The sequence below is a fragment of the Patella vulgata genome, chromosome 8 (genome assembly GCF_932274485.2).
Source record: "Patella vulgata chromosome 8, xgPatVulg1.2, whole genome shotgun sequence".
NCBI classification, from domain to species: Eukaryota; Metazoa; Mollusca; class Gastropoda; family Patellidae; genus Patella; species Patella vulgata.
Genome location: NC_065886.2, coordinates 7,344,082 through 7,372,035, shown reverse-complemented (window position 1 = coordinate 7,372,035; position 27,954 = coordinate 7,344,082). Strand labels below are relative to the sequence as shown.

The following is a 27,954-nucleotide window of genomic DNA, read 5'->3' as shown; positions in this document are numbered from 1 at the left end:
TCCTACTGTTCTGCTCCTATACTGCTCTAATGAAGATGGGCATACGCCATACAGTGTGCTACGAGGGAAATTTTGCCCGGACTCTTATATCGAATTCCAACTATCAAGGGATCTTTTACGTGCACGCCAATATGTACACGGGACCTCAGTTTTTCTTCCCATCCGAAAGACTAGACAGCTGTGCTTGTCAGGCCCTCCGTCCTGCATCACTGATAAGGGGGAACCACGCCGGAAAATCTGGATCAACTTTCTCGGCCAATGTAGGGATCGAATAACCGCCCTCCGGGATAGCGAGCCAGAGTCTTACCCACTTAGCCACCGTGATCCCCACATCCAATTGACGACATTGCGCGCGCTGTTTCATAAAGTCTGTCATTGAGTCGAACGCTAAAACCCCCTATGCGCAAGCGAATTATTGAAATAAAATTAATCCATATGTTAGTCCCGAAATGACCTAGTTGGTGTCGAGTGGACGTTAAACCCCATTCCTCTTAACGTCCTCGGCCAGGTGAACGCGAAGGGGGCCTTGAAAACTGATATCTTGCCCGGGCAGCGACAGTGCAGCCTACTCTTATTTCGAACTCCAACTGCTAAGGGATTTTTTTTTTTACTTTCACGCCAATGTGTACACGGGACCTCGTTTTTTTGTCCCATCCGAACGACTAGACGTAGCCCTCGCCAGGCCCTCGGGTTGATTAAAACTTTTAAGGTCATGAAATTAACAGAATCATTGACGGAATATTCATTATCCTTGAATTTAATCAGCTGTACTCATCAAACAGATCGTCAGAATTGATTTCATTCCATTTATATAAAAATAAAACCAAATGGAATAATAACTTATGGTATTTATTTTCAATAAATTACAAAAAATGTATGCTAAATATCGAAAATACTATTTTATTATCACAGAATCTGTCAGATATCAATATATTTATCTAGAATAACATCATTCTTGAATGGCATTTAGAATGACGTCATCCTTGAATGGAATTTAGAATGTCACCATCCTTGAATTGTATTTAGAATGACGTCATCCTTAAATGGCATTGAGTGATTGAGCACATCAAAAATACAAAAGTGTTGTTTTTCTTAAATAATTATCTAGATCGATAAATTATTACCACATAGACGATCGAATTCATTTTTATCGATATGAATAAAATAATATTTAAAATGGCATGCCATGATGTAAAATATCTAAAATAAGCATGAAAATCTAATTTGGAAACGAACTATACCAAATTGCCGCGTCACATTACCTTGTTGAGGTATATTACAAATATCAAAGTACGTTTAGCGAAAAGACAAATCATATAATTAACAAGAACGAATTACTGGCATCTTTCCAATTTCTTCCTTGAAACTTACGAGAGCTGCTGGGCAGATAGATGCTGCATGTACATCGGAGCGTATCATTGGTCCTTAGGATATGAATACTAATACGTTTATGCGGAAATGAAGACGTATACCCCGCCCTAACACTATCTGACAGCTGTCAATCAACATCTAATCGTGACTACGTAAACCATTGTAGTCTTCGTCTCTACTACACAGTTTGGATGACTGATCTCCCCTATATTCACAGTGGTACAATCGCGACTAATTAACAATCCTTCAATATCTCAACCAATGGCGTCCCAGAGTTTTATCTTGTCATGGTATAACGATATGTTTATAAAAAACCAGCAACAACAAAATTAACAAATAACATTTCAAACATAACAATTATATATAAAAAAATAAAACTATCACATAAGCTTATTAAAGATACATTATGGGAGATTAGATAAATAGCTGGCAGAACTCACTATAATAGTTAAAAACAAGATAATGTAAAGGGAATTTACTGAAAATTTCAGTCAAATTGATCCACTCTGAACTGAGAATTTAGCGAATGAAATTTGGGCCTAGGCTCGATCATCATTACTAAAGTCGGTACGATGAATATATAGTTTCGATTATCCATATTTTAATTTAATCATCAAAGAGCGTTGAGCAGCAGATCGGATTTTAATCCAATAAATATCGCAGGCTAGCGATCACACCGCGAGTTGAGTACGGTCTGGAGAAGTTAATTAATGTATAATTGATAATTTAGATAAAATTTCAAGCCTAAAGAAAGACCTGCAATAAGCAAATTTACCTCTTGGATAATGTATGTTTAAGTAGGTTTTTGTTTTTAACAAAATAGGATTTATTTGTTTATATCTTTGTATCAATACTTAAAATCGATCAGGACTTTACAAGATATCATTACGCGACCGCCATATTTTAATTGTAACTATTGGTCGCTAGGCGATATATATAAAATTGTAACTATTCGGGGCGGACAACAATACTAATGATAATAATATAATACATTTTAAAAAAAAACCCGGAACATTATATAAATAAAAGTGTTACAATAAAGAGTTTGGTGAATATCTTATTTTCATAATAACATGTATAATATCTGAAACGGTCTGACAATGACAGCGCCCAGACGTACGGTGGGATGAAAAACTGAGGCCCCGGGTACACATTGGCGTACACGCAAAGGAATAGGACGTAGCGACGCAACAAAATTTCCCTCGTGGCAAACTGCATGACGTAAGCCGTCCTCATTGGTCCATTCGTAGCAAACTGCATGACGTACGCCGTCCTCATTGGTCCATTCGTAGCAGAATATAGGACGTTAAACCCCATTTCATTTCATTTTTGCGTCGACAAGAATATTGAACCGACACGCGTGACTAATAAATATACCTCGACATTAAAATGGAAAACTATATAATATTATATCAAAATATACGTGTTAACAAAAAATACAAATATTAAAGATGCATTGTGTAGGATTTATATAGTCTCTGTATTATATTAAAGATGTATTATGTAGGATTTAGATAGTCTCTGTATTATATTATATTTAGATAAAGAGCTGACTGCTCTTGCTATAATAGTTCAAAAATAGGGGAGTTGGATGGCTGTATCATAAAGTCTGTCATTGAGTCGACTGGCGTGGTTTCGAATCCCCGGTTGTATGTGACAAGGAGTAGGGTCGCCTGTGCAACCTCGTGTGTTTTTTCCGGGTCCTCTGGTTTCCTCCCACTGCTAAAGAGCCCTATGCGCAAGCGAAGTATTGAAATAAAAATTAAACCATATGTTAGTACCGAAATGACCTAGTTTGTGTCGTGTGGACGTTAAACCCCATTTCTCTCTCTCTCTCTCAGTTCAAAAATAGATAATGAAATATGAATATATTGAAAACTTTATTCCAACTACATTTTTCTGCGCGAAGTTACGACAGTTCGAAGATATAGCGTAGATCGTTCATGATCGTCGCAAGGGTTCTTGCCAACCGAGACTTTTCCTCGATTTTCCATTTTATTAAATGTTTAAATCCATTTCAACCTCGTCCATCCGATGGTTTAGAAAGTTGATTATAAACCTGTCATATTAATAAATGTCAAAAAAATAATTTATAGAATATTTGAAGCCATTGAGTAGACATTTTATAGACAGACCTAGTTCGTATTTAATGCATCTTTTAAACTAACAATATATACCTCATGGTTAACTATCAATATCACAATTAATATCACTACTTGTGGTTAACTATCAATATCACAATTAATATCACTACTTGTGGTTAACTATCAATATCACAATTAATATCACTACTTGTGGGGCACTTTATACAAATATGTACATGTAAATCCAAATCAATTTATTAATCCTTTTATAATTTGTGTATCAAGTTACAGATCATTACAAACCGGACGACAGGGTTTAGACCTTCATTACATTAGCCCAGAAATGTCCAAAATATTAAAAACCGGAAGACAGGATAGTCACCTTATTTTTATATTAGCCCGGAAAAGCCTAAAATATTACAAAATATTCACTTTCTTTAAATTAGCCCCCCAAAAATCCAAAATATTATAAAACGGACGACAGGATTAACACCTTCCCTACATTAGCCCTGAAAAGTCCAAAAAAATTTGATAATTATAAAAGGTGACGCCAGCAGCATCTAAAACTTAATACAATCTCTGAATCAAGATCGAGATCGAGACTTCAATCAAGCAGGCAAGGGGTGTTAGGGGGTGAGGTGTGGGAAGAGGGGCGTTATTTACACCACCCTGCAAACCGATGACCAGCACCTCCTCTTTCTTTGATACCTGATTAAAAGTACCTCGGTCCGATTTGACGATTGGTACATTCTTCTGCTGATTGGACGGAAATTCTATCCAAATATCCGTCTTCACTGGTTTGTTTGTTTCAACGACTGTACGAGTTACATTGATGTCAGACAATGTCCCATTTTCCTTAACAGGTGTCACCTCCACGGTTGCTACAGACTCCGGTAAGTCGGGCATCGGGGGTCCATCAAGAGGGTTTCTGGTTGTTGGTGACAGTATTTCAGGAGGGATTTGATCCATTGGAACTTCAGCTGTATTAGAAAAAAAAATGATTAGACAATTTCAGATTAAACTGTTGTCATTTGCTTTGCTGCAACAAATACTTCAAGGCTATCAAAATAATGTTCAACCATGTATTAGTCCCGAAATGACCTAGTCTGTGTCGAGTGGACATTAAATCCAATTCTCTCTCTGTCCAACCTCTGACTGGTATACAGGATACCTATATATTTAATTCTTTGATTAGGTTTAGTTTCGATTTTCAAAATAAGAAATGTTTTTACTTACTGGGTCGGCCATTGTCACCCAATCTTTCAATGATGCCTTGGCTTTGGTTAACTTTGTTGATCTGCATGGGTGGACCGTCCACGTAGAAGATGGTATTTAATTCTATGTCTCTCTTCCGTCGCCGTCCGAATGGCCCTCTGGTTATGGTGGCGTTACAGGTTCGGTCACAAGGTCGCTCAGTCTTGATGCAGATAAATGCCTCACAGTGGAGGTAAACCAATGGGTAGTTGACAAACCTGAAGGACCGGTAGCGGAACCCTGCCCTTTTGTCAGACAAGGAAACTGTAGTTACTGTTTTCTCAACAGGACAACTAAAAATATAATTTATTTAATTTGTAAATTATAACAAAGAGATAGAGAAATGGGGTTTAACGTCCACTCGACACAAACTGGGTCATTTCGGGACTAACACATGGTTCAATTTTATTTCAATAATTGGCTTGCGCGTAGGGGTCTTTAGCAGTGGGAGGAAACCGGAGGACACGAAGAAAACCCACGAGGTTGGACAGGTAACCCTACAACTTGGCACGTACAAGCGGGGAATCGAAACCACGCCCATTGACTCAATGATAGACAGCCCCCCCCCCCAACTATAACGAAGTACGTTAAATACCAGGTAAACGACTTCGGGATATTTTTAGTTGTTTAGATAAGGGAGCAAATAGACGGAATATCTTATAAGTAAAAGTGAGCGCTAGAAAGAAGATGGGATTTGTCGTCCACTCGACACAGACTAGGTCATTTCAGGACTAACATATGGTTCAATTCTATTTCAATAATTCGCTTGCAGCGGGAGGCCCAGAGAAACCCAATAAAGTTGGACGTCACAGGCGATCCTACTCCTTGTCACGTACACGCGGTGAATCGAAACCACGCCAGCTGATTCAATGACGGACATTATGATTTCACGTGCACTCGTCAAACCACTAGACCCCCACCCCCTCCTTTATAAGTAAATGGGTATATTTCATCAGTAAAAACCCAAGAAACGTTCGCTTGCATTTGCATTTTGAGGACACGTTCGCCATTTATTGATTTAATTTAAAAATGGCGATGCTAGGCAATGTCTCGAAAAACAATCTATGTCAAATATTGTCGAAACTTCATGAGTAATTTTCAATATATTCATTTTGCATTATCTATTTCTGAATTATTATAGCCAGGGCGGTCAGCTCTTTATCTAAATCTTACAACAAGAAATGGAATGAAACGGGGTTTAACCACGCGGGCTACAGTTCTCCTCGTTTTGGGCTAATGAGGACGGGTATACGTCATACGGTGTGCTATGAGAGTCAATAGAGACCTTTGGCAAGTGGGATTTTCCCTAACCGTATCACGTATCCGTATCGTCACGTGATACGTTGCGTCAATGTGGTTTTAGAGTTTTGGCAGATTTTCGCGCCGCGTACGTACATGTAGGCTATAGGTAGCTTCTACCGAACTTAGTTCTATTACAGCATATGATGGCAGTTATCTACCAAGATCAACATCAGTACTAGTCAGGTGCCTAGCCTACAAATTGCTGAACGGAGTAAAGTCGCTCGACAATCGCTGAGCTATTTAAAAACAATTTGAAAAAAACAAATAGTGTCGAATCTTATTAAAAATCTTCGACTTGGACTTGACAGCCTTTTTGGGTTTCACTATCACTAATGTATCATTTCAGAAAGTATATACCTCTTTTACAGATTTGCAAGGCCCCACCTCCCTAAATGTAGCACGTAGATCAGCCAGCATGCAGACAGACAGGCAAAATATGAAAATTCCGCGAAAAGCTCATAAAAAAATGATTTAATTCCAGTCTTTATCATGGTTAAAATCACATCAAATATATACCTTCGTGTTCTAGGATAAACATAGATTCATAAAAACGCTACGGCACAACATTTCCGCGTCTAACAATAAACAATACGGTAAAAAGACAACGATGTTATACGGACCTTTTCCGTATGAAAGCTGTTCGATACGTGCTGCCGTATCCGTGTGCCGTATCACGTATGAGAAATACACACGCATTGATGACGTCACGCGCAAAATCGATACGGATACGCGATACGGACCAGGAATTTACGCTTGCCAAAAGTCTCTATTATGTCGAGACTGTCACGGTTCTTTTACGAGCACGCAATGTGTACACGGGACCTAGGTTTTTCGTCCCATCCGAATGACTGTACGTTGTCCTCCGTCCTACATTACAGAACCTCAGTTTTTCGTCCCATCCAAATGACTATACGTTGTGCGTCCGTCCGTCCTACACCACGGAACCACGGTTTTTCGTCCCATCCGAATGACTATACGTTGTCACTCCGTCCTATTCACTGAGGCACCGTGGGCCATATTTAAGATAAAGCTTAACTTACTTTTCCTCGATTAAAGGGCATCTGGTAGGATCATTTCGGTCTGTAGACGGTGTAGCAACACAGTTTGGTACCAGAAGACGCAACCTTGTATCGTTCGTCTTGAAATCGACATCAACATGAACCCACTCCCCCAACTGGAACACGGCAGGGTATGCTGGTACTGGGATTCTATACGATGAATCGGTAAATATGGTCATATTCACAATAAACCGAGAGACATTTTTCACCATCTGAGTCAATTCCATATTGGTGACATTTCTGAAAACTGTTTGGTTTCGTGGCAAGCAGCAAGCAACCTTTATATTGTATGAATCCGATCTTTGTTTGATGCCACCGGCAATAGCTGGTTGTGTCACACCGTACATGAGGGTGTTGAAGTAGGTTATATGAGTCGCATTACCCTAAAATATCAAATGAAATGAAATGAAATTAAATGGAGTTTAACGTCCTACTGTTCTGCTCGGACTGGGCTAATGAAGACGGGCATGTACTATGTGGGAAATTTTGCCCGGACAGCGGCGCTAAGGCCATACAGTGTGCTATGAGGGACATTTTGCCCGGGTAGCGGCATTATGCCCTACTTTTATATCGAATTCCATCTGCCAATGGATCTTTTACGTGCATGCCAATGTTTACATGGTACCTCGGTTTTGTCAGGCCCTCCGTCCTGCACCACTGACAAGGGGAAACCACTTCAGAAAATCCCGATGAACTTTCTCGACCAATGCAGGGATCGAACACGTGACCACCAGGCTAGCGAGTCTAAAATACCAAAAAAAAACCCAACAATCAGCTGCTTTAAGGTTATCATCAAGACGCCCCCCGTTACGTATTTAGAGGAGGTTTAGTGTCAATTTAACCATGCTTGAATCATTAGAACAGGAGACGCGCCTTGATAATTTCGAGGGGTTTTACTGTCCATTCGACTACACTTTTCGACCAATCAGAATCGAGGAAATTTCTGATTTGCGCTACAATTTATCATCAAACCGTTCGCTATTTGTTGTGCTTTCCTTTTCTACCAACCCGTCTGCTAGTTCTTTCACAGTTGACATGCCCCACGCCGGATGCAAAAATACATATTGTGTTTTAAATGTTGTACTTAATGTCGGGAGGGGAGAGGGAGATTTGTTAGCGTTGTTTCATAAAGTCTGTCATTGAGTCGACTGGCGTGGTTTCCATTCCCCAGTTGTACGTGACAAGGAGTAGGGTCGCATGTCCAACCACGTGGGTATTCTTCGGGTCATCCGGGATCCGCTCACTGCTAAAGAACCCTGCGCGCAAGCGAATGTCTGTATTGAAATTGAAGCATATGACCTGGTTTGTGTCGAGTTGACGTTAAACCCCACCTCGCTCCCTCCCTCTCTCTCTCTCTCTCTCTCTCTCTCTACTTACTGTCACATTTGTACCACAGTTATTATAAGGTATCCGCAAATTAATATAACGAGGAGTTGCACTCTTCACAAAGTTACATCCAGGTAGCCTTTGGAAACTTGGATCCGCAAAAGTCAAATGTTGTACGTTGAGATTAGGGTCCTTAGATCTATCAAACTCGACCAGAATTTCATCTGTGGTACAAATGACTCTAGGCAATGGATCTGAAAGAAGATATCAGCGCAAACATTTTTATCCTTTTGAATTCTCCACCAATTATATATCATTTGTCACGATCAATATATGGCGACTACAAGTATTAAACAAGCGCCATGATGGTGGTTCATGGGACAGTCGTGAGTGTGGGGATTCGGGTTAATCCCTATGTATGCTAGATCCCGCTGAACCTTCTTGGCCAACACTCAGGTCGAACCCCAAGTCTTCAGGTTAGTCTCAGTGTCTTACTCACTGCGCTACCGTGGCCCCCATCTATAGAGGATTAAAGATGACTAGATCTATTTGTCAAGGCCAAATGCATATTGCCTTAAGGTAGTGAGATGTGAACAGGGTTAGGGCGCGTGATTGTTGGTGAGAATTATTAGAGTTAGAGTTAGCAACCCTGTTTCCCTCGTGACCTCGAGGAAAATATGCTTTTGGCAATGTCAAATAGATCTAACCATGAAAGATACGAAACTTTCTTAACTTACTTCCCTTAGGCCCTTCCGGTGGTGCGCAAGATAAACGCGCAATTTCATTCCGTCCACAGTTATGTTGATAATAGGGATCGTGTTGGCAGTTGTTGATGCTGTTTTCACTACCAGTACAACTCACTTCACTCAAGATGATGGGATTCGACCTGGGGATAACGGTGTAATTCAGTAAAAACTCGGGATGAGCATTTAGCTGTTGATTTCTGAAATATCGGAGAAAAAAAGTGAAATTGGGTTTAGTCTCCCACTTTTCTACACCAACTGGGATAATAAAGATGGGCATACGTCATACAGTGTGTTATGAGGATAGTGCACATACAGTGGCGGGCGCTGCACGCAAGTCGACTGACATAATTTTACTTGATATTGTAGAGGGACGTAACTAGCTCAGAGCAAGGAGGGGGGGGGGGTTCTCAGGAGGTGTTGTAAAATTGACGGACAATGTATATCTAGTGTTTTTATGGTCGACATTTTTTTTACAGTGGGTCCGAAACATTTTGCAAGGGTGGCGAACCCCCTTAGTTACGGGCCTGTATTGTAGGCCTATCCCCTTGGTTGTCCTGGCCATTTGTGTAAGTGATGTGACTACTGACTGCCAATGTATAGGGATTTGGTACAACATTCAAATATCAAAAGTGACCAATAAGCTCATGGGTTTGTATCAGCTCGTGGATCATCCCGTCGTAAGCTAGGTAGTCTGGCAAGGTAAAAAAAAAGTACGACGTCAACTGACAGACTATTGCCTGTATCATTGCAGGCCCGGGACTGTACAGTACAGTGGACGCTTACAGCTGGTCCCCGGAACCATTCATATGATTTGATATTTGTTGTTTATTGTTTGCAATGTCTATGTGGTTTGTTTGGTCCGCGGTTTTTTTTGTCGTTTTGTGTGTCGTGCAGTCCTCCTGCACTTACTATTAGTCAACACGGTCAGACTCGCGACGGGGGGGGGGGGGGGGACCACTTCATTAGTGGACACATGTAGATAAAATGAGAATGATTAAATCTCCATTATTCACGTGGAGTTAAAACTACACGGCATCTACATTTTCCAGTATGGCCAGATATTGGCCTTCTCATTAATTTCATCGGATTTTATAATGATTATTATCTTACGCATAACAAAGCATCCGACAAGCGACTTCGGCGTCTACTTTGTCCCAGGAATTGTCACAGACGTAGCCCCATGTATTATTATGTCGGACTTCCACCAGACCACGATGAGCAGCACCAACCGGTGTATGAAGACGGATTATATCAATAGCAGGAGCACCTGCAAAATAATTTAAGGCAATTGATTTAACGTTATGACCGAACTTTGTGAACCACGGGCCGAGTATGACGCAATCACAGCCATCTTGAATTTGTGACGTCATGTCTAAACTCGCAGTCCTTAATTCGATGCACAGTTTCCGGAAAAACAAGCTTGCAAATTTCATGTCGACCGTTGGCGGAACCATTGGCTTTTGTTTTGATTGAACAGCAGGAATATTACCAGGGGTATGATCGCTTAGAAAATGCATTGCCATGCTCGATACCCTGCCTTCATTATCTGAATCTTCGCCATCCGTCGCTTCTCCGCTGACATTTATATGGAATGTTATACATGCCAATAACATTTAGTAAATTAACTTGAAATACCTAGGTAACAATTTTATGGAATACAATTACTGCTCATTACACGGGTCTAAATTTATTATATAGTTTAGAAATACAATGATAATTACAGTTTGGTATCATCACTGGTATAAGAGGGTCAACAGGGCTACCACCACCAGGGTTTGGGTTGTGACCAGGTTCAGTAAAACATATTACACCGGCATCTTCATTGTGTTTACAATTCCCTAAACCGATGAAAGTATTCAATTTGCATTGGTCCAGGTTGGTTTCAGTGCCAACACACTGAACGTCATCTAACCATATTGGTCCGGTTCCTTGTCCAAACACGGCATTTCTCTCCGCTAACCCACCAAAACTATAATGATAAAGAAAGATAAAATGCGGAATGGTTGATATTTGCATGGATAATTATTTGGTGTCGAATGTTAAACATGCATTATGCAAGAGCAAAATCTGCTTATTACAAGTCTTTCTTTAGGCCTGAAATGTTATCTAAATTATCAATTAGACATTAATTAACTTATCCAGACCATAATAAACTCTCGATGTCAAGGCTATATAGCCTTCGATGTAGGCTGGATTAGATTCCTATATGCCGCTAACGGCCAAAGATAATTAAATCAGAAAAAAGTGGATAATCGAGACTATGCTGTTTATATTAATGATTTTAGTAATGATAACCGAGACTATGCAAAAATTTCACCGGCTTCTTTCTCGGCTCATAGTGGATCAATTTGACTGAAATTTTCAGCAAATTACCTTTACACTATCTAGTTTTTAACTATTATAGCGAGAACTGCCATCTCTTTATCTTATCTCCCATAATGTATCTTTAATAAAGTGAGTAGGAATATTATGTGATGTAAAGTCGGACACACACTGGTTCAAATAAACAAAACAGCATAAAACAATTTGTGTAGCTAGCGTTTCTTGTTACAAAATCATGTTACAAACCAAGTGACTCTAACAGTAACGTTATCTTTGATAGGACCGTGACGCTTATAGTGACGCTAATAAACGTTATCTTTGATAGGACAGTGACGTTAATAGTAACGTTATCTTTGATAGGACCGTGACGTTAATAGTAACGTTATCTCGCGTCTAGATAATTAGTAATTAGTCCGACTTCATCCGGGAAGTTGTAATTGGTGCGACTCCGTCCATTAAGATGCAATTTAAAGAACTTACTTGAATCCGAAAATTCGACAAACGGATCCCGTGTCTAGATGATTAGTAATTAGTCCGACTTCATCCTGGAAGTTGTAATTAGTCCGACTCCGTCCATTAGGATGCAATTTAATTAAAGAACTTACTGCAATCCGAGAATTCGACAAACGACTCTCGCGTCTAGTTAATTAGTAATTAGTCCGACTTCATCCGGGAAGTTGTAATTAGACCGACTCCGTCCATTAAGATGCAATTTAAAGAACTTACTGGAATCCGAGAATTCTACAAACGACTCCTGCGTCTAGATAATCCCATTGATCATCACATACAGTTCCCCAGGTACCATTTATCTGGACCTCCACTCTTCCATACGTATTGTTAGTAGGATCGTTGTTGACTATACGGGTTCCACTGATGATTGCAACTAGCGGGCTGCGGGTAACTGGCTGACCTGAAAGTATAGTATGTATAGGATCAAACAAGATTCTACGGTTACTCTATGAATAAAATAAACCCAAGTACGAACAATCCAAACCATTAGACAAAATAGACAAACGGTATAGGCAAAATAGTTTAAGCAGTAAATGGACTGTTCACCCTGTACAAAATAAACGACAAAAATAGAAGAACGGAGAGAAGAAATCTATGGAAGCCCATATAAGTGATATAGCATAGATATTTTTGTTGTTCAAAATATTATTTTTTAAATTTAACATGACAGTAGCAAATCTCTCTCATCGTCATCGTTATCTTACAACTTGACCACAGTTCAGTAAGTCACATTATTGTACATAATATAGTATACGTGTATGACTTAGGGTACACAATTTATTAAATAATACCCATGAAATGTTCACCTATTAGGATGTTTAAATGGTCTTGCGACTATTTCTTATTCAAAGGGTTAATCTTTGTAAATTTATCTATAATCCCCTTCACATGTTTAATTTCCAAGTAAACTTCTGAACTGATGATAAGGTTTGCTTTATATACGACAGAAGACAGTCGGTCAGTATTCTTACTGTGTCAGTCTTTAATAAACGTTTGAACCTTCATCAGCGTATATAATTTATTTGGAACTCTATATTATTTTTAGATTCCCCAGAATATCCAGAATATACTGTGAGAACGTGAAAGATCCCGAACTAATAGTACACTGAGCTACACCCCAAACTACATAACGTAAATTAACCAATTACTTAGCAAACGGATTCACGTTCTCATAAGTAAGGCATAAATTTATATTTTACAATGGCCTCACATCAGGTCATTATCTAGCATAAAGACGTCGATTTATGACAGCCGATAAATTCACATTCTGTCATGATTGCCTTACAAAGTGCGAAGACGCGAAAAATGACCCTAACGCGCCCGTTGCAGCTTCGCTTCGCTACGATTCAATTTTCAGCTACACCTTAATCAATTTACCTTGCGTTCGTATCGATATGAGGCTATCACCGGATTTCACGTCGCCTTCCTATCTGTATCTTTCATGCGCACTTCTATTGCGAAGGCAAGAATGAGCGTAAAAGGGTATTGATCGGCTTCCATACGACACGTATCATAATGGTGTTATTATATCGAGAAAATGATCAAAAGAAATAGCCGACATAGGTTAAGATTCAATCAAGAGGGCGGGGGGTGGGGGCGCTAATATATCAATCGCCATTTTGTCGACGGTGACAAGATTTATACTAAATCCACCATATAGCACCGTATATAAATCTTTTGTTTGAGAGATAATCTTGTCTACCATTTTAGAGAGAAGTTTGTCTGCTGTTTCACAGAGAATTTATGTCGACCATTTCACAAAGAATATTATGTTGACCATTTCACAGAGAATTTATGTCGACCATTTCACAGGGAATTTTTGTCGGCCACCTTTCACAGAGAATTTTGTCTGCCTTTTCACAGACAACTTTGTCCTGCCATTTCACAGAGAATTCATATCGACCACACACTTTGTGATAGGCTGATAATTTACTGTTAGTGATTGATAATGTTGTTTTAATTAAAGCATGGTTATCGTTGTTAGCGACGATGATAGAAATCATGAATTAAATAATGGTTATCGTTGTTAGCGACGATGATAGAGATTATGAATAAAGGATGCTAGTTCAAAATATTGTATTGAGGAGCACTGTGTAATGTTGAAGCACAATGACATTAAACATGTACAGTGAAACCATAAACGTGAATAGTCAAATACTTTAATACAATAATAACATGTAACCTATAGGTATATATTATACATTTCCATCCATCTCATTATATATGTATTTACACTTATATATGTATGTGTTTGTCATTTTAACTGTGTATATACACCCATTTTGTTCCTTTGTTTTAATACTATGTATGTATATTATCTAGGGAGAGGAGTTTTACATAGGCTAAGCCTGTTCGCCAATCTCATTCAGACATCCCGAATAAAAATATTGTCTATCAAAAAAAAATAAAAAAAATAATAACCCAATAAGGACGTTTTGATATCTCCACTATAGAAGATTTGTTACAATTTCAATAAAAGGGTAAGTTAGTGTGAATATCAAGTCAGTTATTGATTTAGTATCCGCGTCAGTTATTTCAATAAAAGGGTAAGTTAGTGTGAATATCAAGTCAATTATTGATTTAGTATCCGCGTCAGTAATTACGTTCAAAATTGTATATGACATTGAGCCCGCTGAATTGAGTAATACATTTCTCATTCGCCATTCACTGTAAAGTGGCCGACAAAGATACATGATGTAAGATTTAGATAAAGAGCTGGGCCCTTTTTCACAAAAACTTAAATCTCCTTAAAATCGTCTTAAACTAAAATTTCATCCTAACTTAAGATAGATGAGTTTCACAAAACGATTTTAAGCATTTTAGTTAAAATCCACTAAAATAATATTTTAAGTTAAAATTTTATCTTAACTTAAAATAGTGGCTTTTCACAAACATATAAGCTTGGTATATGAATGAATGTCTAAATGATAATCATTATGAGGTATTTGAAACAATAAAAAGACCAGAAATTGGTAGATTTAGCTCTTAGATAATACGTAAGTAGCAGACAGGAGGGCAAACATATTTTCTGACAAAATTCTGTTGAGAGGGCAGACAACAGGGTACACTGTAACAAAAATAAATCTGTGAAAACCCGTTAAAAATTCTGGAAACAAAAATTACCAGGATAATTTTATCCGTATTTGTTTCCCTGTAATTTACAGAAATTTCCTTCAATTTCCATTTTCAAATACAAAAAAAAAAAAAAAAAAATCCTGGTAATTTTTGTTTCCAGAACATTTTCCCTATTTTTGAAACATATTTCAAAATCCATAAACCACAAAATAGCCCCATTAATAATATTTTTATTAAGACAAACGAAAACAATACAAATATTACAGTCTTAGTCACTGGAACTCTTTGAAATCTCATCTGAACACGAGACATTTAACTCTTCGGAGGAGCCACGGTGGCTAAGTGGGTAAGACGCTGGTTCTCTAGCCTGGAGGTCGCGTGTTCGATCCCTGCATTGGCCCAGAAAGTTCATTGGGATTTTCCGACGTGGTTTCCCCTTGTCAACGATGCAGGACGGGGGGGGGGGGCTGACACGGACAACTGTCTAGTCGTTCGGATGGGACGAAAAACCGAGGTCCCCTGTATATATTGGCGTGCACGTAAAAGATCCTTGGCAGTTGGAATTCGATATAAGTGTAGGCCATGGTGCTGCTGCCCGGGCAAAAATTCCCTCATAGCACACTGTATGACGTATGCCCGTCCTCATTTTATTTCATTTCATTTTTTTAACTCTTCGTTTTCTTCACTACTCATCAGTGGGGCCTATTTCGTCGATGATGACAGATCATGCAACTTCTGAAGTTCAATTCTGGAGCCACAGTGGCTAAGTGGGTGTTGGCCGAGAAAGTTCATTGTGATTTTCAGGCGTGGTTTCCCTTTGCCTGATGTGAAAGGCAGGACAGCTGTCTAGTCTACAGAATTCAGATACATAAAAAAATGGACAATTTTATACAGTGTAGACAAATTCTCCGTTTTAATTGACCGACAAAATTCTCTGCAAATTGGCAGTAGTGGTTTAACGCCTGTTTCAACAGAAGTAATATTACATACAACGTAATGTGGCAGACAAAATTCCCTATCCATGGGTCGACATAAATTAAATAAATGATACAAACAATCGAATAAATTAAAGGAAAAACAAGGGAAAATCGATATTTTTGTTATGTCTGCCTGCAGGGTTTTATTTCATGACTTAACGGAGAACGCTAGATCGGAGACGGTCCAGGGTTAAGGTTAGGGGATGGGGTTTAACGTCCACTCGACACTAGGTCATTTCGGGACTTCATAAAACATGGTGTTTTCCCGTCTTCACTAACTAGCCCGGTTCATGCTTAACAGTAAGAAGTCAAACCAAATCAAGACTGTATTCTATTCTTGCTCGGGAAAGTATCAAATGTATCACGGCCAAATCCACGCTATTCATTTTATATAGCTGAATACATATATGGATACAAGCATAGCACAAATTACAATACTATATAGCTAAAACCACTTCTCCACCCTATCCAGCCTCTCGGCTGTCTAGGAACTCAGATGTACCCTCGATCTCTGGAATCTAATGCAAGTCTGACTTACAGGGTTCCCCGGTTTCTTTTAAAGGTAATTGAATATCATGCACAATAACGCGTGATCATGGCCCTGAACTTGTGTAATTAACAAACTGATTGGTTACTTTAAATCAAATGATGCAATTAGAATGATTCCACTCACGTGTAATTCTGGTGGTAAATGAGTGACATATGTTTTCGATAAATAACTCTTTTTTATGTAGCAACTGTCAATTACAGACTAAGTTGATTTAAGTATTTTAAGTACATATCACATATTATGCGAATATGTTATTTCTTAGGAAATATCATATCTATGTAAATACTGAAAGGCAATAAATTTAATCGGATTAAAACAGACCCAGCAATAAGATTTTGTCGAACGTAAATAAGAGTTCGCGAAACCTAAAGATAGCAGTGCACACCATTTACACAAGGAGCAGCATAAAAGTTTTCTGTTTTTTTATATTATTATTGACATTGTATTTACAATATATTTTCAGTTTATTTATGTACGTTGAAGTTTTAAACAGTGAATGACACTAATACATTTCATAGATAAGTAAATCTAAATTTCACATAACATATCAAGATTGCGAGCTTTAATAAAGTTCATATATTTAAATCTAAATTTCACATAAAATATCACCATTGCGAGCTTTAATACTGTTGTTGTTGTGATTAGTGTTTAACGTCCGCTTCCATCGAGGGTGATATCGCAGACAAATCTTTTTTGATAATCCTAGCGCACGCGCATGGGTCTTTCCTGTGGGAGGAAACCGGAGTAAGCCACGAGGTTGAGAAGATGCCACATATGTTCCACCGGGGATCGAAACCACAACCAGAAACAAAGGTGACAGGTCAGCTAGAAGTCGAAGCGCGAGACTCTAGATCACTAGACCACCCCACCCCCCTGGCTAGCCTGTCCCTTTCTGTGGGTTTTATCCACTCGCTACGACACCTTATGACCGTTTTCATACCATTTCAAATTATAAACAACAATAGATTCTAAGAAAATGGAATGCAATGGGGTTTAACATCCTTCTATTTTGCTCGACTGTTCGATTCCCCGGTTGTACGTGACAAGGAGTAGGCTCGCCTGTCCAACTTCGTTAGTCCTCCGGTTTCCTCCCACTGCTAAAAACAACCCTACGCGCAAGCGAATTATTGAAATAAAATTGAACCTTGTTAGTCCCGAAATGGTCTGGTTTGTGTTGAGTGGATGTTACCCTCCCCCTCTCTCCCTCTCTCTCCGACAGGGCTTATAAAGACAGACATACGCCATACAGTGTGCTATGAGGGAAATGTTTGCCCGGACAGCGGGGCTAAGGACAACTCTTATATCCAAATGCCACGGGTTCTTTTACGTGCACACCAAAGTGTACACGGGACCTCGGTTTCCGTCCCATCTACGTCGTCCTATGCCAGGCCCTCTGTCCTACAACACTAAATTCTAAGAAAATAAGAAATAATATATACCTTGAATAAGTGGAACCTCCTGAATCATGACAATAAGTATGATTGCCCCACTCAACATCTTGTAGCAGGATGGTGGCATGGGTTTGCCGTACACTATGCGACAGGTACACTATAATATCAGACTTTGCTGTAAGCGGACAATGTGACGAATAGCGCAGTCTAAGCCCACTAACTTAAACTAAACTGAGCTCGATAAACATCCCCCAATTAAACCATTTATATGAAATGGGGCTGTTGATAACACAACCCTTAGTTGCCGTAAAAGGAAATCGATATCGACCCATTCTAATTTAAAGAAAAGCGACATACACTAATGTCTGATTCAGGGGGCTTTATCACTCTTATGTACGTCCCAATAAGGGCATAGGTAACTCCCCTATAAGTAAAACCGTTCAGGTATGTGATCCTTGCAATGTGATTACGCAGCAAAATATCTAAAGGGGTAATGTTTCCGCCCTCCCTCTCCCTCTCTCTCCCAGGCAACGTGGTTATTTTAGAATGTCGAATTTATAACAAATACAAAACAAAGCTTGTTCATTGTTGAATTGTAATATGTATACAGATATATACTGACCCCCAGGGCCGTATTTAGCGGGGATGCAGGGGGTACATTGCACCCCCAGAAAAATAAGGCGCCCCGAGAAATTGCGCCTCCCACCCCATCCCAAAAAAATTTAAAAAATATTTGACAATCTTTCAATTATAAAATAATACAATTGATTATAATCACACAGTGATGCTCTTAAGGCACTGATCAGTCGATCGGTTTTAAGGGCGCCCACACGCCAATGGGTTCGTTTGCCCTGGTCGAAACTTTCTTATATCACATACGTGGAGGCTATGGCGCTCCACCACTCTGCTGCACCCCCACTTTTAAAATCCTACATACGACCCTGACTGACCCCCACTTGCTTAAAAACATGTATGACGTTCACCATGGAAACCGTGGGATACCGAACTAGTAAACAGACAACTGTACGTCCTACATTTCAACTCTTGTATCCTTCTGCCTCAAAATCATAAATGTTCACCAAAATATGACAGAAAATGTACATTCAAAGGTCCATGATTCAACAAATATCGTCAAAGGGGAAAAAGGAAAGGGGGAGAAAGACGAAAATTGGACGGGATTAAATTCTTAGTAACTAGACGTAAAGAATTGCCACGATGGCTCAATGAGTAAGACGCTGGCTCGCTAGACTGGAGGTTGCGGGTTCGCTCCCGGTGTTGGCCGAGACATGGGGCTTGGCAGCTATATAGTCTTTCGGATGGCATACACGTAAAAGATCCATTGGCAGTTGGAATTCGATATAACAGGTACACTGGATTTCGGTTTTACGTCCGAACGACAGGGCAGCTGTACTTATGAGGCCCTCCGACCTGAACCATCGACATTGGGAAGGTTAACTTACAATTCATATTAATAATTCCAGATTGAATAGACTGATAGAAGAATTATTTCCTTTTTGTTATCAAACTGAAACTAGAATTATATTTGTGTTTGGGGGAGTCATGGTTACATCACATATGAACAGCAACTCGTGTTCTATATGTGAAGGTCTGTTTTCTCCGGGGGTTTATACAGTGTTTTGAGGCAGTCATGGTTACATAACATGTATAAAAGCATTTCTCAGTGCATAAAAACCTAGTTTCTCCGTGAATCTAAACAGCGTTTTGAACAGTCATGGTTACATAACATAAGTCGAAAAAAACTTTCCTAGTAGAGTGTAAAGAAGACACACACCTGGTAAATCTTGGCCCTTTCCTTCTGCTCCCGTAAACATATATAATATATCATAAAACAGGGGAGAGAGAGAGAGAGAGAGAGAGAGAGAGAGAGAGTCTCATCTCGACACAAAATAGGTCATTTCGAGACTAACATGGTTCTATTTTATTTCAATCCATCGCTAGCGCGTAGATGTCTTTAGCAGTGGGAGGAAACCGGGGAAAATCCAAGAGGTTGGACAGGCTACCCTACCCCTTGTCACGTACAACTGGGGAATCGAAACCACGCCAGTTCACTCAATGACAGAACTTATTATACATCACGCATGGGCTAACCATTCGGTCCCCCATCCCTTTGAACCCATCCGATGTATAAAGGATTAAACAATATAATACATCAACAAAAAACAATAGATAGGATTTACGTCCTTACCCAATGACGGCTTTGAGTGATGACAGGTTAACGACATACTAGCCAGTTGATCTTAAAGTGGTTAATTTAAAGATACGTTATGGGAGATTAGATAACGAGTTGGCAGTTCTCACTATAATAGTTAAAAACTAGATAATGTAAAGGCAATTTGCTGAAAATGTCACAGTGAAATTGACCCAATTTGAACCGAGAATTTAGCGATTGAATTTTGGACCATGCCTCGATCATCATTACTAAAGTCGGTACTATAAAAAAAATAATCTCGATTATCCTTTCTTGATTTAATCATGGATGAGCGTTGACCAGCAAATCGGATCCTAATCCATTAAATATCGCAGTCTAGCGATGACATCGAGAGTTGATTATGGTCTAGATAAGTTTATTAATGTCTAATCAATAGTTTAACATTTCAGGCCCAAAGAAAGAACTGCAATAGGCAGATTTAGCTCTTGCATAATGTATGTTTAATTATCTTAAAAAACAGATAATGCAAAATAAATAATATACTGTATTGAAAATTCCATTTAAATCATATGCTATGCAACAATTCTACAGAATTTCTTTTTACCACACAGCAATATTGTCACCTCTCTCCCTACAGAAATATTGTCACCTCTCTCCCTACAGAATTATTGTCAGGCGATACGTTTCAAGTCAGTAGCTTGAAGCGTATATATGGTATTAGTGTCAGTGGCCTGTGGCACGAAGTAACAGTATATTGTCGCATACATAATATATTATGTCAACGCTTGGGCGATATAATATATTATGTCAACGCTTGGAACTAGGATGGAGGTGACTAGGCATGAACTTGCAACGATAGATTTAATTGGCGCTTTGATAACCAATGAATGCTTTGGAGACATATTTTGTCTCCCCCCAAATTCTTAAACCTAACCCTAACCCTAATCCGAAAGAAAAGTGCCCTTTTTTGAAATTCTGACATCACAGGTGCCCTTTTTCTGATAAGGATGCCCTCTTTTATTTACAGGGACACTTTCTATTGTTAAGGGGGTGAACCGGTCCCCATGGTCCAACCCCTGGATCCGCTCTGATGACGCGTACATTCCACTGAGTCTACAGGTCTAATATGCTAACACGCTTGGAGCGTCAACACAATATATTATGTAGCCCAAGCGTTGACATAATATATTATGTATGCGACAATATACTGTTACTTCGTGCCACAAGCCACTGACACTAATACCATATATACGCTTCAAGCTACTGACTTGAAACGTGCAGGGTGTTATTGTCAACTCTTTCCCTATAGAAATATTGTCACCTCTCTCCCTACAGAATTATTGTCAACTCTTTCCCTATAGAAATATTGTCAACTCTCTCCCTATAGAAATATTGTCAACTATCTCCCTACAGAAATATTGTCAACTCTCTCCCTACGGAGATATGTTTGTTTGTTATCGTAACAACGGTGCTGGTTATTCGAGTCTTGGTCTCGCTTCTCCAGTTTAAATTAAATCAATAAATGGCCAAACCGTTATAATCTACTTAAAATCGGAGTCAAGATTTTCCTTTTCATGGAATTGTCCATAGAAGGGACTGAAAGCTGTGTTATGTAGATGATAAAAAAACCCCTAAAAATCGCCGACGGTTAGATGTCATCTGGGAAATGAGTTATTGTTACAGTGAATGGATCCGGGAGTGGGGTTGTACAGTCCCGGGTCGGTAATGGTACAGGTTTTATTCAGAATGTAAAACCGATATATTTCCGGACTATTTGTATGTTTACAGCGTCCAGAAACGTGGAATTGCTTTGTTATTTTATTTGAATGCGATATAAGGCCCAACCCATATAATCCCTCACTTAGGCCAGACTTTGGGTAAAATAGACGTCGTTCAATATATAGCATGTTGTCTTTAGCGTACATGCATACTTTGTCCAATAGCCTGTTGTCGTTAGCGCGTGTTCATGAATACATCGCAAACAATATGACATGTTATTACATCATTGTATCCAAACCTGATAATCTTTAATGAATACTCATGCCGATCCCAAACCCCCATTATAAAGTAGATTAAGAATAGTCATCTATATTTGGTATTGTATACCCCATTATGATTTTCTTAATATTATATTGACCATTTAATGATATAAACGTGAGATTTTTACTTAGGGTTCCCGGAGAAGATATTTCGTCATTTGAGTTAAATCTGTTACGACTTGCTATGAATTAAAGGACACTGTTGATGTCAACCGGTATCGCATTTGTGATATAACTGGTTAAACACATTTCAAGTATAATTCAAACACTGAGATCATTGCTACGATAGATGCATAACGAAGATTTGAAAAAAAAGGGTGTTTTCAGCTCATATAACGACTTTTCGTCTTTAACGGAATTATCAGTGATTATCGTAGCAATGATCTGTGAGTTAAAATTATATTTGGAAAGTGTTTAACCAGTTGTATCACATATGTGATAATGGCTGACACCAACATTGTCCTTTACGTTAATGAAAATGTAAAGTTGAAGATAAGCGCTTACTAAAAGCAGTTGGCCCAATGGTTGACACGTGTAAGTGCGAAAGGGCTATAGTCAATACCATTATATTGTTATCGGATTATTCAAATCAAAGACTGTCGGTAACTGAGTACACCATAAATTGTAAAAGCCTAATCGATAGAATCCACATAATACGTATCAGGGCCGTATGTAGGATTTTAAAAGTGGGGGTGCAGCAGAGTGGGGGGCGCCATAGCCTCCACGTATGTGATATAAGAAAGTTTCGATCAGGGGTTGGGATGGCCTAGTGGTCTAGAGTGTCACGCTTCGACCTCTAGTTGGCCGGTCACCTCTGGCTTGCGGCTGTGGTTTCGATCCCAGGTGTGAGCGTATGTGGCTTGGAGATAGGGGCGCCTTCTCAACCTCGTGGGTTTACTCCGGGTACTCCGGTTTCCTCCCACAGCGTGCGCTAAGATCATTAAAATGAACTTGTCTGCGATATCACCTTCGGTGGAAGCGGACGTTAAACGCTAAGAACAACAACAGGGCAAACGAAGCCATTAGCGTGTGGGCGCCCTTAAAACCGATCGACTGATCAGTGCCTTGAGAGCATCACTGTGATCATAATCAAGTGTATTATTTTATAATTGAAAGATTGTCAAATAATTTTTGTTTGTTTTTTGGATGGGGTGCAATTTCTCGGGGCGCCTTATTTTTCTGGGGGTGCAATGTTCCCCCTGCACCCCCGCTAAATACGGCTCTGATACGTATTAGAAGTTAACTTGTTTATCAGTTGCATTGACTTTCTGTAATGTCATAAATGTCTACGTGCACATACAAGCAGTACGCACCAACTGTGAATCTATATTAGGATTAGAAACACAATAATCAAGTGAATGGATCCGGGGCCCAGCCGTGAACACATTAATCATTTGTTCTTGTTCATTATATTTTACTTTATTTCCTTTGATCAGATCAACAATCGAAATACTTCCTGCGAATTATTAAATCGAAACTAGTATTAATTTTTGAATAGTCGTTTCACGCCACATTGGTTAAATGTTGATAATATATAAACAGATATAGAGACGTCAAGTCCGTGCTGTCATGTTAAAATATCATTAATCATTTTTAAGACTTTTTCATGTTGTTGTGTCATGTTTCTTATTGCATTTTTTTTTTGAATATTTGAACATTATAAGATTTCCGTGTAATTGTCAGATCGAATCCTATCCTGCTATTGGTTTCATATACGGGGGCCACGGGTGCAAGACGCTGGCTCGCTAGCCTGGAGGTCGGGTGCGGGTGTTCGATCCCTGCATTGGCCGAGGAAGTTCCATCCAGATTTTCCGCCGTGGTTCCTCCTTGTCAGTGATGCAGGACGGAGGGCCTGACAAGGACAGCTGCCGAGTCGTTCAGATGGGAAGAAAAACCAAGGTCCCGTGTACACATTGACGTGCATGTAAAAGATCACTTGGCAGTTGGAATTCGATATAAAAGTAGGCCGTAGCGTCGCTGCCCGTGCACACTGTATGGCGTTTGCCCGTCTTCATTAGCCCAGTCGGGGCAAAACAGTAGGACGTAAATTATACGTAAATAAGTACATTTACAAAGCAGAATATATAAATATACATATATATATGTACAATGAACAATAGGGGAGGAGTGACCGAATGAATAGTGCGTGCGCGCTGTATCAAAAGGTCTGTCATTGAGTCAACTGGTGTGGTTTCGATTCCCCGGTTGTACGTGAAAAGGAGTAGGGTCGCCGATCCAACCTTGTGGGTTTTCTCTGGGTCCAACAGCTAAAGACACCTACGCGAATTATTAAAATAAAATTGGGCCATATATTAGTCCCGAAATGACCCAGTTTGTGTTGAGTGGACGTTAAACCCCATTTCTCCCTCTCTCTCGCGCGCGCGAACACAATGAACAGTAATCCTACAATCTCTATTCTGTACACAGAAAGTTTATAATCTGCTAGTTTCACATAGAGATGGGAAAAATGTAAAGATTGATCAATATGGTTAATGTATTCTGATTTAAGCACGTATTTATATTTTATTGTCCCGCTTGTGTTATTTGTCACTGATAATATAAAAGATTGTGCCCAACAGTTACACCCATATCCAATATAACATCACCCGTAAGGTATACTAACTCTTGGTTAATGTCGAGTCAGTAGCTAAAGGGACTAGGACTATCATATGTGAGCTACTCGTTTCTTATCTTTTCAATCAGATTAAAAAACAGATCCTATTTCGTTTCGTTTCTATAGTTCAAAATCTCGGTTTACATGTATTTACTAGACTAGGATCTGAAAGAGTTGTTATATAACCAGTTTTCTGGTTGATGTGAGGGATTAGCAAATGAAACAGTCTGTTAGGGCGAGTTTTTGGCGTGAGGTGCACGGAACTTTGGGTAAGGCACTAGAAACATCAACGCTGATCGGTTAATCAAATGTCTGTCGTATGACCTCGGACGCGACCTTCCACTACAACCAGTCAGATGTAGTAGAGGCCATCGAAATAAGTGTAATTTAATAGCATCGGAGGAGGATTCATCGGTTCCAGTTGTTGACAATTCTGATCTTAACTAAGAAATAATTACTGAAATTATTAGCCACTTCTGAGCCTGGACCACGTGGGCGCACAACAGTTTTTCCTAATATATTGTTCAATGTTGAGAAAAGGGCTTTAGGAATTTTCTTGATATAATGATCTGATTTTGTCTGGCTAAGACATTGGCTCGCTAACCTTGAGGTCGGGTGTTCGATCCCAGCATTAGACCGAGAAAGGTCATTCAGATTTTCCGGCTTGGTTTCCTCTTGTCGATCAGTGGTACAGAACAGACGGCCTGGCAAAGGACAACGCATAGTCGTTCGGATGGGACGAAAACCCGAGGTCCTGTTGACACATTGGAGTGCTCGTAAACGATCCCTTGACAGTTGGAATTCGATATAAGAGCCCCGCTGTCCGGGCAAAATTCCCCTCATACCACACTGTATAGGGTATACCCGTCTTCATTAGCCCAGTAGGAGCAGATCAGTAGGACGTTAAACCCCATTTCATTTCTTTATCTTTTGTGTTGTATTTTATATTTTATGCAACAACCATAATTTTTAATATGCCAATCTACAATGGTTCTGAAACTTATGTGTAGAACGCTTCAGAGCGTTGGTTAGCACATGCGCGTTGTATCATAAAGTCTGCCATTGAGTCAATTGGCGTGGTTTCGATTCCTCGGTTGTACGTGACAAGGAGTAAGGTCGCTTATCCAACCTCGTGGGGTTTCTCCGGATCCTCCGGTTTCCTCCCACTGCTAAAGAAACCTACGCGCATGCGAATTAGTGAAATAAAATTTATATTTATTAGGATGTTATAAACACGAATTTATGTTTTTTAAACGTTTAGTACAAAAGACAGTCGCGTAAATTCATTCATATTGAAAATGGTTGGTCTTCCCCTTTAAACTCCATATGTGTCTCTTGAAAGAAATTATTGCTAGTAATGCCTCAAGTTATGAATACATTTTTATAATCGTAAATTTTTATACATTTTTTTATTTACTTCTTTGGGCTAAATTTATTAGGGTATCTGGTGATAACAATCGAGGGGTCTAAATGGGTTCTACTCTTAGTGCGTGGACGTGTGCCGCTCTATCAGTTGGGGGCATACGCTCGACGTCAATCCGGTTCTTTACATTGCGTTCTTTACGTCGCAGTGTTATGGGCAAGGAAAGAATTCAATAATAAAATTTTTGTGCGACAAAGGCGTGCAAGGTTGGGCTAAGATAATATCTAAATTGAACAGTTCACCGGATTCTGTTGGTAAAGCTGGTAGTGCCCTCTTTGGACACATTTACGCTTGCGGTTCACAAAATTTAGAACGATGATGGCTGAAAAGAACCGGATTGACGTCGAGCGTATGCCCCCAACTGATAGAGCCGCACACTTCCACGCACTAAGAGTACATTTGCAAGTGGTCGTATGGGCAAAATTGGACGAATCTGCATTAGCTCCAACCGAATGGGGATGGGCGAGTGACAGTGGATCTTATGAGCCAGTCCGAACGGACTTTCCACCAGCTCCCGACTCGGTACTCAACTTTTTGAGGTGTAAATGCAAGTCGATCCGGAACCAATGCGGCACAAATATGTGCACGTGCCGTAAAAATGGTCTCAAATGTGTTGATGTATGTGGCGGTTGCCGCGGAGAGAACTGCAGGAATGTGGAAGCAGTTGATCTGGATGACGATGGGGACTAATCGGTGAGTCACGAATATTATTTTCCCGGATTTAATACCGTGTTAAATGAGTTTTTACTATGTTAATCGTACTCAGATGATATATAAACCTGTAAATAGAAATATAACAAGATATATTTAACTTGAAATTGATAACTTATGAGATAGCTGCATTTTGGCCGCCATCTTGGATTTCAATGATGACGTCATATGATTTCTGATTTTATTATCACCAAATATTATTCTCTGATCGTTTTGTGAATTGTGTGCGAGATTTTACCATGATAATTCGTCAGAAAATGTCGAAAATCTATTCATACCGAATTATCCCTCTTTTTATGTGATCACCGAAGGCCAAAATTTCAACCGGCCACAATTTTTTTTCCCCCAAACCGATTGACGGGGTAAATTTTTCTGGAATACTACACACCATACTGGTTAAGAATATATAACAAACATTCATTCCGCATTTAATTCCCAAGAACTGGGAATCCACTCGTTCCACTATTAGGCTATATAGGCTACTTTTGAAATAGAATGGATTTTAGGTGACTGTGCTCATATGAGAGAAATGGGGTTTAACATCCACTTGATACAAACTAGGTCATTTTGGAACTAACATATGGTTCAATTTTATTTCAATAACTGGCTTTCGCGTAGGGGTCTTTAGCAGTGGGAAGAAACCGGAGAACCCGGAGAAAAACCACAAAGTGGACAGGGATCCTACTCCTTGTCACGTACAACCGGGGGATCGAAACCACGCCAGTTGACTCAATGGTAGACCTTATGATTCAGCGCGCACGCGCTAACCATTCGGCCATACATTCCACCTCTATGCTCATATGACTTATGATTATATAAAACACTGTTTAATGACATTTACTTGAGTAAACCCGGGAAACAAGATGGTGGCATTTAGATGTGCAATCGTTTCATTGATAGCTCTGACAGTGGTGATCTATGGCCACTATCCGGGAAGATTGTTAAGGCAATACGTCGGCGCCATTTGTCCTGGTATAATCAACAATGGCTTGTGTTCTCCAACTTGGAGAGAACTTTCAACATGACCATCA

At 39.5% G+C, this 27,954-nt stretch overlaps 1 protein-coding gene across 1 annotated transcript; it reads right to left on the bottom strand.

Annotated features, from left to right (window-relative positions):
- Window positions 1-828: 828 nt before the first annotated feature.
- Window positions 829-18,192, bottom strand: LOC126829676 (deleted in malignant brain tumors 1 protein). The gene is made up of 9 exons (XM_050559701.2): window positions 18,015-18,192; window positions 12,190-12,373; window positions 10,863-11,110; window positions 10,252-10,408; window positions 9,133-9,338; window positions 8,447-8,649; window positions 7,052-7,452; window positions 4,692-5,002; window positions 829-4,435 (listed from the first exon to the last, which is right to left on the bottom strand). Exons 1-9 carry the CDS (start codon window positions 18,091-18,093, stop codon window positions 4,023-4,025), a joined length of 2,202 nt encoding a protein of 733 aa, XP_050415658.2. The 5' UTR covers window positions 18,094-18,192; the 3' UTR covers window positions 829-4,022.
- Between the last annotated feature and the right edge of the window lie 9,762 nt (window positions 18,193-27,954).

Bases quoted from the DNA above. Each gene is read 5' to 3' on its own strand.
- LOC126829676 (XM_050559701.2), bottom strand. From the start codon at position 18,093: ATGCCACCATCCTGCTACAAGATGTTGAGTGGGGCAATCATACTTATT. The intron at 8,650-9,132 runs GTAAGTTAAGAA...ATCTTCTTTCAG, and splicing joins ACCGGAAGGGCCTAAGGGAA to ATCCATTGCCTAGAGTCATT. The intron at 4,436-4,691 runs GTAAGTAAAAAC...TTTCTAATACAG, and splicing joins GGGTGACAATGGCCGACCCA to CTGAAGTTCCAATGGATCAA.